General features: G+C 29.6%; 1 protein-coding gene across 1 annotated transcript in view; it reads right to left on the bottom strand.

Annotated features, from left to right (window-relative positions):
• LOC111635934 (SMC5-SMC6 complex localization factor protein 1-like) overlaps positions 1 to 15,272 on the bottom strand; it is an 87,054-nt gene that overhangs the window by 60,385 nt on the left and 11,397 nt on the right. The window contains exons 4-5 of the mRNA XM_023381074.1: positions 7,651 to 7,891; positions 2,593 to 2,776 (exon numbers count right to left, since the gene is read on the bottom strand). Coding sequence (XP_023236842.1) covers positions 2,593 to 2,776; positions 7,651 to 7,891 — 425 coding nt within the window. The remainder of the gene's footprint in view (positions 1 to 2,592; positions 2,777 to 7,650; positions 7,892 to 15,272) is intronic.

Genomic DNA, 15,272 nt, shown 5'->3' with positions numbered 1-15,272 from the left:
TGAAGTAAGATAGGAGAAGGCTGTTTAAATGCGAGGGATGCGGAGAGCCTACCTTCGGCATGGAAATATTTGGTTAAGAAATTTACTAGAAACTTCGACCAGAATTAGTACATTGAAGATTTATGTTATTTTTGTTTTATTGTTTTATTTTAATTTTTATATATTCTTCTTTTTTTTTTTCTCTTGTAAAATTTTTGATTTAAAAATTTTTATGTTCTATTCATGGAACATTTATGTTCCATTTTTCGACCTGAAGATGGCCTAATAACTAGGCTGAAAACGTTTGTTTTTTAAAATTATATTTATTTCTCGGCAAAAAGGGTGTTTTGTTTCTATTTAACAACATTCCTTCAATTTGAAGATCTCTTACTTAGTTTTAAATTAAATTACAAATGAATAAATAAAGCAATAATAAAATTATTAGCTGCTTAAGTCCTGAATATTTCAATTTTTTGAAAATACGGTTTCTCATCTGACATATTTTTCTGATTCCTTCTTTATGCAAAAGAATATATTTTTTTAAATTATTTGAAATAAAGAAAAATTACAAAATATAATACAGTACAGTGAAATTCACATTTAAATTTTGAAACAAAAACTTTGAAAATGAAGCATCATATAAGGTGGAAATTGCCAACTAATGTCCTTATACAGAAAAGATACAGTACTTGTGATAAAGTATTTCAACACAAATTCCTTTAATTTTGATTTCATACAAGATTCAAATTATTAGTTAAGATTCTCTACCAGACAGAATATTTTCAAAATATTTAATCTTTTAGTCAGTATTGATTTTTAAATTCTTTAAAACATTATTGAACAAACAACTCAATCTAGACTCAGGCATGTGATAGTGGATTAAGATCCTCAACTTAAGTCAAATTTATAAAGACATGGCCAAATACTTAAACATTAACTACAATTGTAACTAACAGTGTACAATTATTATGTAACAATAAAGATGAAGTTGATGTCAAAAGAGCACCAGTTTACAATATTCCTGTTTATGATAATAGATTTAAACCTAGACTAGTATACGTAAGTGTCATGAATTGATCACCAAATACAAGACTCAAAGAACACAACTATAATATTGCTCACAATAAACTAGTCACAGTTTTAGCCTGATATGCCATGGAATCAAGGATAATGGTAAATCTAGAAAATGCTAAATTAATTTAAAATGTCTATAAAGGGATATAGAAATATTGAAAATTCTCCATAAAGGCACAATGTGTCAATTCCCAAGATTGTGAAATGTTATATGCAATGTGAAAGATTTTTTATGATGACTTGTGAAGTGGAATGTAGCCAGTAACTAATTATACTTTAATTTATATTGGTCTTTACTGCATAATGCATTGTAACGAGTTTTGATTTTGATACAAATTTCTAACCAATATGTTGATTGGAAATCCAAATCAAATCTCTGACTTCCTATGTAACATTAACAAAATTAATATATTTTCAGTACTTTTAGAATGAAAAGTGTGCAAGGTACTTTTGACTCACCCTGTATATGAGGTAGTGAGAAAGCAAGATCCTAAAGTTGTGGTAAAGTCTTAATTGTGAATGCAGATAGAAAAATTATCAAATAAACAGCAGCAGATTTCCATTAAACAAAATATTTGTTTCTGTTATAACCATATTATTATTTTCTTTTCTCTTATACAGAGTTTATTGTACAGAGTTAAATAACAAAAAACAAATTTTTACTTATTTTTTTTAATTACTCAAATTAAATATTTAATTTGGAATTACTAAATTTTGAATCCAATTTTGACCCACCTTTGGGAAAGGTTTGCTACTGCTGATCTATAGCCTCTGATTGTGTGGTAATTAAATTCTATTAATACTTATATTTTATTATTTACTACGTTTATGAGAATTTTATATATTATGTTTACAAAATTGTATGATATACAAATGTGTATATCATTTAATCAAAGCAAAGAAAAAAAACAAAAAAATTTAAAAATACTATTTAGAATACTAAAAACATTTAAAATCATACACATTCTAAAATCTTACTAATAAATGTCAACTCTGAGCAGAAGAGTCCTACATGCATGCTATCTGATAAATTCTATCTTTACAGACTTTTTTAAAAATGACAAAATTTTCCAATTACTAAAAAGAAATCTACACTAATTGTCCTTTCCACTGTTTTTGCAACTAAGTTTAATCTAAAATTTACTGCTACTTCTAGTTCAACATATCAACATCCATAAGATATATATCAAATCTTAAAGACACAACAAAACTCCCTTGAATATTTGTTCTATAAACTTTTATCCAGCAAGTGACACATACATAGAATTCATCAGCTCATGGTATTAACATTTGTTAGAAAAATTTTAGAATATGTTGAGTTTATGTTCTAAATAGTATTTTTAAATTTTCTTCTGTAATTAAAAGTACATCTTTAATGATGAGTTAAAAGGTTTGAAAAAAATATTTAAGATGTACTGTAATTATTTAAGCTTTCTATAGAGTAGAACATGGTTAAATTTGATTATTGGAGATTAATCTTAGTTTGATTTTATTTCTAATAAAAGTAAAATATTTTAATAATTTATTTAAAATAAATACCAGAAGCAAGTAGTTATGAATGTATTCAGGAGTAACACAAAGAATGTTGCATTTCAGGAATTCTTTGGCATCACATTCATTTTCTTTCTCCAAAATAACATGAGTCAGTTCACTAGTAAAGGAATTCATATCTGTTATTGGTTGTTTGTATTTAAAAACTCTTGCTCCTCCTTGTTTCAATATCCTGTATTAGACAAAGATATACAAAATATATAGACAAAAATATAAACATACGAGTATTTAAATTTTAACAGAATAAATTAACAGAAAAATAAATTTCTAAAATTAATAATAATAATGTAATACAATATAAATAAATCCAACCAAATAAAGCCAAAGTACTGTACATTTTCAATATACTTAGACAATATTAGACAAAAGAAAATAAAATAATTCACATAATCCCTGATGATAAACTGTTTGTTTTAAAATTAAAAAATAAAATAATTAATCAAGATCACTTTTATTAATGTACTGTACAACTTGAGCCTTTTCAGTTGATTCAAATTCAAATGCTTGTGTTTGGATGGTTTAAATATTCATAATGTAAAAAATATTACTACTATTCATTCACAAAAATTTGGAAAGACTATTTTTTCAGATGAAATAACACAATATTCAATATTTTCAGCAAGGAAACATTGCACACATTAGATGTTTTAATATATAAAGCCTTTAACAAGAATAAAATTCTTTGATATTATCAATAGTAGTATCTCTTCTATACAGAAAAATCTATTCTATACATATAAAAGACTTAACTCAAAATTATCACAAAATTTTTGAACAAGTGAGCAAAGTGAAGGGGTAGGCATGGGTTAGAGTGGAACAAGCAAAGCAAAGCAAATGAAAATAAGACAGTTGGAACCAAATGGAAGAGTGAAGTGATAGAGATAGAGATGCTGGCTGCCTGTCCTGTGGGAGGCAGCACTAAGGGAACAAAATGAGTGGAGGTTGGTCCAAAGGAAGTTGGCCCCTTGCAGTGGGTTAAATCATCATGAAATTTTTATTAGTCTATATTGGGAACAAGTGGTCCAAGCCCATTGAGTGGGCAAGTAAAGTAATGAAACTGGAGCATTTTTTCTGTAGAACATTAAAAAAATCTGAGAGGTTTGACCAATTTGAAATATATATGTATATTTGTTTGTTCTGGAATTTGAAGGTTGTTATATGTTTGATTTTAATGGAGAAAATCTGAAAGAATTTTGTGATATGAATAAAAACTGTTTTTTCTCTCCCCAATTAACTTGTATGTGGAGGTGCATTTTGAAATGGATCTGGACTTACTTTATATATACAGTATTACAGAATGCTTCACTTGGAACTGTACAATTCTTTTCATCTGCCTATATATATATACTACATAATTATCTTATAATATAATCAAGATGGGTTGATGATAATAATAATAATGATAATAAGTGCAGAGCCCAAACAGTTAAGAGTTGAAAGTTGAAATTTGGTACACAGTTAGGGTCCACCATGAGAATGCACACTGAGAAGGGGATTTTGGAAATTTGCCCCACAGGGAAAGAGAGAGGGTTAAGGATTACCTGAAGAACTCAGCTTCTACTGTACTATTTTAGATGTGGTTTTTTGCATTTTTGTAGAAAATTGAACATATTTTTAGAATCCATCTAAAAATTCTCTAATTAGTCTCAGAAGAGGGGGGGACATAATTATTGCATCTGGTGAAAACAGGTAAGATCAACTATATAACTATAAAAGTTATCTTAGGTATGAGTTTATAACACAGAGTGACCAATCTAACACATTTTAAAAATTCTTTATTCCTCTACTGTACACAATTTAAAGATGAAATAACACAATATTCATCTTGTGTATACAATTTAAAGAATTTTTAAAATATGTTAGATTGAGCACTCGGTATAATAAACTCTTATGTAAATCTATACTAATATTATAAAGAGGTAATGTTTTGTAAGTTTGGATGTAGGGGTAATCTCCGAAACTACTCATCCAATTTCAAAAATTCTTTCACCAATATTTAGAATGGAACTTCAGGGTNTAAATAAGTCAAATAAGTTTACTTCGTAATTTATTTTTGTAACTTATAACTTTCTTATATTATTTATCAATATTATTTTCATATTTTATTTTTCAAATCTCTACATAAATATTTCTTTCTTTATTTTCAATTTTCAACAAAATTTAGTAATCGCTCTTTACTGAAATACAGCAATTAGAATTATTAGTTATATAAAAATAATGACAAATATAATACACCAGAACTTGTAAACAATCACAAAGTATTAGATATCCACGAACCATACTATAAATACATTCCACAGACAGTATTGAAAAACAACATCTACAAAATGTATTATGACAGAACCATAATCACAAATAAAACAATTTACCAGAACAGAGCAGACATTACTCTCATTGACAAATACAATAAAATCACATACATTATTGACATATCCATTCCAAACACTCATAATATAAAAATTGCCCACACTGAAAAAATCAACAAGTACACTCCACTCACTCAAGAAATAAGACAGATGTGGAGAATGAGTAAGGTATTTATTGTACCTTATTTGTTCTCTATTCTGCTGGTGTAATACACTACACAAAAGTCCAGAAACATTAAACCTTAATAAAATCATACATGGAATACTGAGAAAGCTGCAATATTGAACACATGTCACATTGTTAGGAAGTTTCTAGATGTTGACACGTATACCAATAACACAGATGCTTAATGTGAAACTTGTTGGCGTAGCTACGCCTTGTAATTAGTCTGGCATAGCACTTGGAACCAGTATCAGTTGAGCGTGAAATTTGCAAATAAAATAATATAAAATAAGATATTCACCATGCATTTGATTTAAAATATAGTTAATACAGAGTGTCTATAAAGTCTCAATCCATTTTGGTGACAAAAATGAAATTGTTGAGACAAATGTAGATTTTATGAATGAAAGTTTACAATGTAATTCAACACAATTCAATGTGACCACTTTGCATTTTTGAAGGACTGTTTACAATGTCCTGTTATTCAATAATGTTTTATTTTTCAGATAATTGAATTTCTTCCCATTAAAAATATTCTATTTTAAAGAATACTTTTGATTAAGAAACTTCTTTATTAGGAACTAAAATAAAAACTCTTAATGCTTTCAATTTAATCACTTTATCTTCAGAGTTTTAACATTTTGAAACACTGGATCTTAACTTTTTAAACATGAGATTAGCCAAAATTGGCTTAATCTGTTCAAGACAAAATTGGTTGAAGGAAAAGTTGTTTGACTGGTTTGCTGTACAAATTCTCCTCATAGCCTGAGGAATAAGAACAATTTTGTCTCCAGGTACATAGAAAAAAATTTCCAGAGATTAAAGCTAAAGCAGTTAAAATTCTTAAGAATTCAAAATATGCTTTCAATTTAATAGCCATTATACATTTTACCAAACTTTTTTAAGTTTTATATTAATTCTACACATAAAACTAAAAGATATATTCAGTTGTTTGTTATAAAATTTTTTTTAAAAACATAAGATAAAGAGAATGGTTTTCTTTATATAATAAACAATTTAATTTCTTTCTGACAAGAACCAAAATTACAATATGTATGAACAAAAAAAAATCTTTAAGATACACATATAATCCAGTTCTATGATTTAAATTGAAATAAAACAGTATTTAGTTATTAATAATGTAAAACTTTATTACAATAAATAAATTGTCATAATCACGTAATATACAGAACGAGTCAAAAGACTACACGAAGATTTGGTTTTTGTTGTTGAATTTGAAAATTATTTTCGAAGTTAACAAAAAGATCCCATCAAATTCTTGTAAATGACTTCCTATGTTAACTATAATAACAAAATTAATATATCTTCAGTACTTTGGAATGAAAATCGTGCAAGGGACGTGACTCGCCCTAAATACATACTGGATGATCAAAAGAACTGTTGTAGCATAAGAAATTTGGCAACATTGTAAGTTTTGGCAACACTTTTCTGTGAGCAAAGTATGCCTATTACTGTCATTATACACAAATTGCAAGAAATATTAAAATTTTGAACATTTATTTACTATGGACTCAAACAATAACATCTGGAACTCTAAATAAATAAATAAACTCAAGGACAATCCTGACTTTAAAAGACTAAAATTTAAATAGTAATAAATAATAAAATAAGAACAGTAAGCAAATTCAGTCTCTTCCAAATGTTAATTGGCTTTACTTCTAAATGTCTTCAAAAGATTTAATTGGATTAATTTCTAAGTATGCCTGAATGTCTAATCTTTTCTCAGATAGAAAAGCAGTTGTTACAAACTCCATAGACAGTTTGAAGAAGTTTGTAAACATAAACATCTGTGTTTTTATAAACACAGATGATTCAGGATATTTTTGCATAAATCATTGCCTTAAACTCTTCATTCAAATAACAATAATGAGCTAATATACAGGGTAATAATTAAAGTTCCACTTTGAAATGGCCACAAAATGAAAATTACTGGAGAGAATGTTATCAAACTTGGTAATAGTGTACAGGACGTCATGGGATTTTATTTCCCGTGAAAAAAAAAGTTCAAAAACTCGCCACCAACAGAAAAATGGCACTGTCTGCAATATTGTTAAACAAAATAAGACATGAAGACATCATTGAAAATGTTTTTAATCAGTTTTAAAATGTGTTACAGAACATGTTCAGTGTGGTGTCCACCATTTTTGATAAGCAAGTTACATTGCATTACTGTGTTCTCGACAGTAGCTCTTAGCATATCAGGAGTAACCCCACAAACAGTTTTGTTTTAAAACCAAGTAAAATAAAATCCCATGACACCCTGTACGCTATTACCAAGTTTGATAACATTCTGTCCAATAGTTTTCATTTTATGGCCATTTCAAAGTGGAACTTTAATTATAATCACCCTGTAAATTTGGAAGTCAGTCAGATATCACTGACTCAATGTTACCAAACTCCTTGCATCACTTCCCATGAGTTCTTTCATTTGACCAATCAGTACATTTATCTTTTCGTAGTAACTTACAAAAAAATTATTATTAAAATTACTCTCACCTGGAATATATCTTTTTCTTTTTATTATTTGATAATAAAATGATTACTTTCCAATTGTTAAACATTCCTGCATCCTGTAATTGAGCTGTTTTTCTACACAGTTTGGGTGCAGAATATAAATTCAAAGAAATATTTTTATTTTCAACATAACTTTTCTCATTCCATTCATATTTTTTTTCCTTTAACCAAATTCCTGTTTCAAAACTGTCATGTACATATTGAGGCTTTAATATCCAAATACCTAATAAATGAAAATAAATTTATTAAAAATTATTATTATTATTATTAAAATATTTTAAAATATAACATTAAAAATATATATTTATGCAAAGGACCAGCACAAACCTTATGAGAAATGAGTCTTGATGATTTGGTTGAATTTTTGATATTTTGTAGTTCTAGTGGTCCTGATCAAAAGTCTCCATGGCATAAAGTTAAAAAATGGAGTTTTTGACTTATTGAGCATCTAAGATGCAAAAACAGCATAATTCATGCATATGTTGTAAAGCCATATATATTTTTTGTTTCAAAATATAAAGTATGTTTCAAACATTATTGATATTCAGCACATCTGGATTTCCTTATGTGGAAATTCATTTTGCAATACGTGCAAGTTTAATCCTCACACTGTTTAGGTTCGTATCACATTAGTAAATAAAGTGTGTCCTACTATGTTGTGGATGGGTGATCTTTTCTCAAAAGACTCATTCCATCAAGACTTGATAACAATTGAAAAGGAGCTTATTATTTTATATTTTGAAACAAAAAAATATTTAGGGCTTCACAACAGATACATGAATTATGCTGATTTGCATTTTGAATACTCAATAGCTCAAAACTGTGCATTTTTTAACTTTGTGCCTGTGGAGGCTTTTGTTCAGGACCACTGGAAATACAAAAGTTTCAGTTGAATCCATTGGAATCCATTTCCGATAAGATTTGAGTGGAGTCCTTTATTGAAGAATTTTTTATTGAAGTAAAAAAAGAAATATGCAATTTATATTCTAAACAAATATATTATTATAAATAAAATTTGATATTATATGAATTTAATAAATTCAGCATAACATTCAATTTATAATACAGGTAACCCCCGTATAACACNTGATCAGCGTTTCCATGGTGACAACCGTCATTCGTTTGAAAATACGGAAAAGCGCGGGAAATTGTATGTTGGACGATTTTACCCCAAAAGATATATTTGTCCAAAATGATAGAGCCAGTTTAGCATTTAAATAAGTAATTTTATTTATTATTAATAAGTAATATGCCCACCCTATTTATTAATTATTCATAAACTCTACTTTGTTTTAATAAGATTTTTTCTCTCCTCATCTGTGATTTTGTTCCAAGCATCAGTTACTGTGATATTTAATGATTCTGTGACCATTGGGTCGGTATCTCTTCGATACCATGTCAGGATGACACCACTGTATCCTTAGGACGATACAGAGACCACAAGTTCGTGCGAGCGGTTACATATGAGGTTTGGACCGGAATGGAGTGAATGGAGAGAAGAACGGAAGAAACTGCACTCAAAGATGTTTAAACACAAATAACTGTTTATTTATATTAAATCTAAGTTAGTTATACATCAGAATTTAAGGTTGCCAAGTTAGTATATTGCTAAATATATATTATGTAAATCGCAATTTCAGCATTGATCTTTATCCCCCTTTCTGTTTTCAAGTTACAATTGAGTTCGAAATTAGTTTACGCAGAGAGAGAGAGAGAGAGAGAGCATACAATAGTGCGCGGGTATGATAAATACCTTAACTTATAATGTTGATCGATTAATAAAGTTCCCAAATCCTAGGTTTTCCGAAGTAGTTCTCTTGAAGTTCGTTGATGTTCTAAAGTTCAGTCAGTGAGGAAATAAACTTACAGGTACAGTTTCTCGAAGTTGATCTCAACGTGAGGTGGACATGTCACACACACACAATCAATTCATAACTTCCACGATCTTACTCATTGTGCCTGTCCTTTTTATATGAAGTCCTCTTTTTGGGCCTTTCCCCGATTTCATCAGGGATGACGATCTCCTTGGACCAATGAGGTGATGGGTGACACAATCGTGACACAGCAATGTACTCATCTCAACAAGGAACCCAACTTGTGGGAATTGAGATTTAACCAGATTTTATCGATTTTATTTTTCCCTTTTCTATTTTAATTTTTTAATAACCCATTCTGTCTTTATAGAGTTGCATTTAAAGTTTAATTAAAATTTATAAACGGTTAAAGTTTATAACACAAAATTTCTGATCCTCAATTCCACTGATGAATATTGCTTTCCATTCCTATACACTTTCATTGCTAAGATATCAAACATGTTTTCTATAGGATTATGATCAGGAGAACATGTGACCAGTAAACAACATGCACACCATTTGCCAAAAACCAGTCCAAATTCATTTTGTATTATGGGTGAGTTGCATTATATTGTTGAAAGTGGGAAACTTCCCTCCAATTTTTCTGCAAATGGCATTAGTTGCATATCTCATACTTGCTGGTATCTATAGCAGGAGTCCCCAAATGTTTTAAGAGGAGGACCATATTACTAATTCTACACATGCCAAAGACTTATCTCTGTGGTTGTTATTCAGAGGCAGAATTTATTTACTTATTTATTGAATATACAAAAGAAAATGTCACAAGACAATTGATATCCTCCCCTGAAAATAACACTTGTATTAAATTTTTATGCCTTAACCTTTTTTCTTTTTTTACTATTATATAATACTAATTAAAACTAAGCATTTTCTGGGAAAACAAAACAGAGTTCAGCGACATAAATTTTTCTTTTTCAGCTTGACATAAAAACACAGATCTGATGACATGCATCTGATGTTCTGTCTAAAACAGTTTAAAACCTGTTATTTCAAAGGAGGAAGTGAATGTCTAATGTCATAACTGACACTCAATCTGCAATCAGTGGCCTACATGTGAATCTAGCAATTAGTTAAAACATGCACTGTACAACCATAGGACATGTGCATGTTTTGAAAAATTCTTTTGTCATGACATCAGGCATGTTAAATGCCAATTGTAAAGATGAAAATAAAAAGTTGTCATGACTACTGATGTAAATTAACATGTAGCATGTAACCAACTTACAAATGGCAATCAGACCATAGACTACATGGCAAATTTGGAGCTCAAATATCTCAGTCCATAGAGGGAATTTAAAAATTTAGCTTTGTCACCATATTGATCTTGCCAATTTATACATATAGTCTATTCTGAAATGATAGAGTCAGTGTAAAATAATAGCATTAATAAAAAACTAACATGCAAATTACAAAATAGAAGGAAATTTGAATATTGGAATTATTATGATATTATATAATAATAATTTTTCAAAAACAGTAATAAAATAAAAATATAAATGAATTTTAACAATATTATTGGCAATGTCAATAAGGCAGTGAGACAACGGTCAGCAACCTGTAGCATGCGAAACAATTTTCAGTGGCACTCTGATTAAATAGAAACTAGTAAAAATTAAATTTTAATTATAACTGGACTAATTTTTATACTATATATAACAAAATTGGTAGAATCATGTCAAACCCGAAATAACATTATAACTTAGGTTTGGCACAACACCGCTGAAAGGTTGCCAATCCCTTGATATATGACATAGTCAAATTCACAAACGATATACGATATAAGAGACGTTGTTGAATTTTCACTAAAAATGTTTATATTACAAGTAAATGTATGTACAGTTACAAAAGTTCACAAATAACAATTACAAAACGTCAGGTGTAACAAAGTTCAAATACTTTTAATCCACGACAACAGGTCTGTCGAAAAGGACACCTTGCGACAAACTCCTTCCGATGTTAGTTACTGCACAGCGAGACAAAACAATCTTCTAGGCAAGCTTATGCGAAGCTAGACGAACGTGAGTTCCCTTGATGAGTCCTAGGCGAACTAAACTTTCCGCTAAACTCAATCCTTTTATACGGACTGAAGGAAATGGAATTCCACCAATCAGCGCTTAGTAGCGCTACAAGACGTCCGCTGGTAATATGATGTCTTCCAGCCAATCTGTGGTTGTGTTTCCAAAGTTGTCTGATCAGCGTTTCCATGGTGACAACCGTCATTCGTTTGAAAATACGGAAAAGCGCGGGAAATTGTATGTTGGACGATTTTACCCCAAAAGATATATTTGTCCAAAATGATAGAGCCAGTTTAGCATTTAAATAAGTAATTTTATTTATTATTAATAAGTAATATGCCCACCCTATTTATTAATTATTCATAAACTCTACTTTGTTTTAATAAGATTTTTTCTCTCCTCATCTGTGATTTTGTTCCAAGCATCAGTTACTGTGATATTTAATGATTCTGTGACCNATTTATTATTAATAAGTAATATGCCCACCCTATTTATTAATTATTCATAAACTCTACATGGTTTTGTTTTAATAAGATTTTTTCTCTCCTCATCTGTGATTTTGTTCCAAGCATCAGTTACTGTGATATTTAATGATTCTGTGACCGTTGGGTCGGTATCTCTTCGATACCACGTCAGGATGACACCACTGTATCCTTAGGACGATACAGAGACCACAAGTTCGTGCGAGCGGTTACATATGAGGTTTGGACCCGGAATGGAGTGAACGGAGAGAAGAATGGAAGAAACTGCACTCAAAGATGTTTAAACACAAATAACTGTTTATTTATATTAAATCTAAGTTAGTTATACATCAGAATTTAAGGTTGCCAAGTTAGTATATTGCTAAATATATATTATGTAAATCGCGATTTCAGCATTGATCTTTATCCCCCTTTCTGTTTTCGAGTTACAATTGAGTTCGAGATTAATTTACGCAGAGAGAGAGAGAGAGCATACAATAGTGCGCGGGTATGATAAATACCTTAACTTATAATGTTGATCGATTAATAAAGTTTCCAAATCCTAGGTTTTCTGAAGTAGTTCTCTTGAAGTTCGTTGATGTTCTAAAGTTCAGTCAGCGAGGAAATAAACATACAGGTACAGTTTCTCGAAGTTGATCTCAACGTGAGGTGGACGTGTCACACACACACAATCAATTCATAACTTCCACGATCTTACTCATTGTGCCTGTCCTTTTTATATGAAGTCCTCTTTTCGGGCCTTTCCCCGATTTCATCAGGGATGACGATCTCCTTGGACCAATGAGGTGATGGGTGACACAATTGTGACACAGCAATGTACTCATCTCAACAAGGAACCCAACTTGTGGGAATTGAGATTTAACCAGATTTTATCGATTTTATTTTTCCCTTTTCTATTTTAATTTTTTAATAACCCATTCTGTCTTTATAGAGTTGCATTTAAAGTTTAATTAAAATTTATAAACGGTTAAAGTTTATAACACAAAATTTCTGATCCTCAATTCCACTGATGAATATTGCTTTCCATTCCTATACACTTTCATTGCTAAGATATCAAACATGTTTTCTATAGGATTATGATCAGGAGAACATGTGACCAGTAAACAACATGCACACCATTTGCCAAAAACCAGTCCAAATTCATTTTGTATTATGGGTGAGTTGCATTATATTGTTGAAAGTGGGAAACTTCCCTCCAATTTTTCTGCAAATGGCATTAGTTGCATATCTCATACTTGCTGGTATCTATAGCAGGAGTCCCCAAATGTTTTAAGAGGAGGACCATATTACTAATTCTACACATGCCAAAGACTTATCTCTGTGGTTGTTATTCAGAGGCAGAATTTATTTACTTATTTATTGAATATACAAAAGAAAATGTCACAAGACAATTGATATCCTCCCCTCTGAAAATAACTTCCATAATAAAAGATTAAAATACAAAAAAACAAATAATAAAAATACATTATTAAAATATATTCAACAATTTCTTCTAAATTTATATCAGTTATGGTATAAATAAATTTGAAAACTTTCAACATGGCATATAAAATGGAAATGGGACAGAAAGAGTTTTTGTCTTTTTTAGGCACAACTATAATGCTTCAAGAGAGCCATTGTTTAGGGACAAAACTATTTTGAGCAATGATGGAAAATAATCTGGATAGGATAACTGCAGATATTGGTTTTAAGGATTTATAAAAAAATAGACATAATTAAATCTGGGCTGTTATGAAAATTATTTAAGGTAAATATGGCATTAAGAATTTCGTTAAAGGAAAGGGCAAGCTTATATGAATAAAAGTGACGGGATAAAGGAGAAAATATGACACTAAGAAGTATTGTGGTAATCTTTTTTTAAAATTATTGCATACATATTAATATCTTCAAGTAATTTGTTCAATATTCTTTTAAAAACATTGGGTATAAAAGACCAAAAAGTGTGACTATTAATAGCAATTGTCAAAGACTAGTCCACTATTAAATAATTAATTGATCATACACTGACGTAACACTGCAGATAAAGTGTTGTATGAAGTTCAACAAGCCAAATATCTTGATGAAAGATAGGCACTTGTTGATTGGCTTATATGTAATGATAAAACATTGATCACATGAAAATATTTGACAAAGAATTTCATTCATACAACTGAATATAGTAATAAATACAGGTATGCAAAATTTCATAAACAATAATCTGGAATACAATTAATATAATGATTATAATACCAATAGATAAATCATAAAATAATCTTGCACCATCAAAAAAATAAAATAAAATATTAAAAATTTCTTTCATTTTCTTATTTTGTAGATGATTAGACAACTCTTTATACTGTTGATTTTGACACATGGCTAGATGAAATCAGTTTGCCCCAGACTCATTGTAGAATTGCTGTTTCCTGCAGGTTAGTATTTTTGGCAGGAATTCAGTACAGGGAGTCTTCCAGACTGCATTTTGTTCCATATTCTTCACTAGAACTGATATAATTTGCCATAATATGAGAAAAATTTTTCCCTTCCCATAATAAAACTTTTAATTTATCATATATTCCAGAACTATATTTTGTAGAAATTTACCTCAATCTATTACTGTCCTATATTTTATACTATAATGTGTGCTATTTTGCATATTAATTGCAATTTAACTGCTGAAGCAAAGATGCCTCTCCAATTTTGGGAGAAGTATATCCTATACAACATTGTTAAAATTCATTTATATTTTTATTTTATTAGTATACTAAATTATTATTATTATACAGTATTTAGTAAGTTATACTTGGTTGATATCGATGGCTGTGTACTAATTTTAGTTTTGTTTTTTGTTGCTATGCCTTGACTCTGGTCAAGGCATAGCAACCAAAACAAAACTAAAATTAAATAAGTGTGTCAGTGTCTGTGTCCAGGAATTTCCTAACAATATGGCATGTATTCAATATAGTGGCCTTCTATAGTATGATGTATGTATTTCTATTCAATTGTAATGTTCCCAGGCTTTTGTGTAGTGTGTGTGGTATCACACCTGTACTGGAGAGAATGACAGGTACAATAAGCACCCTATCCATCCTCCACAGATGCCTTATTTCCTGGGCGAGTTCTGTGTACTTGCTAATTTTTTCAGTGCATGTGTTTTGTACATTGTGAGTGTTTGGAATGGCTATGTCTATAATGTATGTGATTTTATTGTGTTTGTCAATGAGTGTGATGTCTGGTCTGTTGTGGTAAATTGTTTT

Source organism: Centruroides sculpturatus, unplaced genomic scaffold (genome assembly GCF_000671375.1).
Source record: "Centruroides sculpturatus isolate CEXI.00-Female unplaced genomic scaffold, Cexi_2.0 scaffold793, whole genome shotgun sequence".
In the NCBI taxonomy this organism is placed as follows: Eukaryota; Metazoa; Arthropoda; class Arachnida; order Scorpiones; family Buthidae; genus Centruroides; species Centruroides sculpturatus.
The sequence above is the reverse complement of the archived record's forward strand: the minus strand, read 5'-3'. Positions and strand labels throughout refer to the sequence as shown.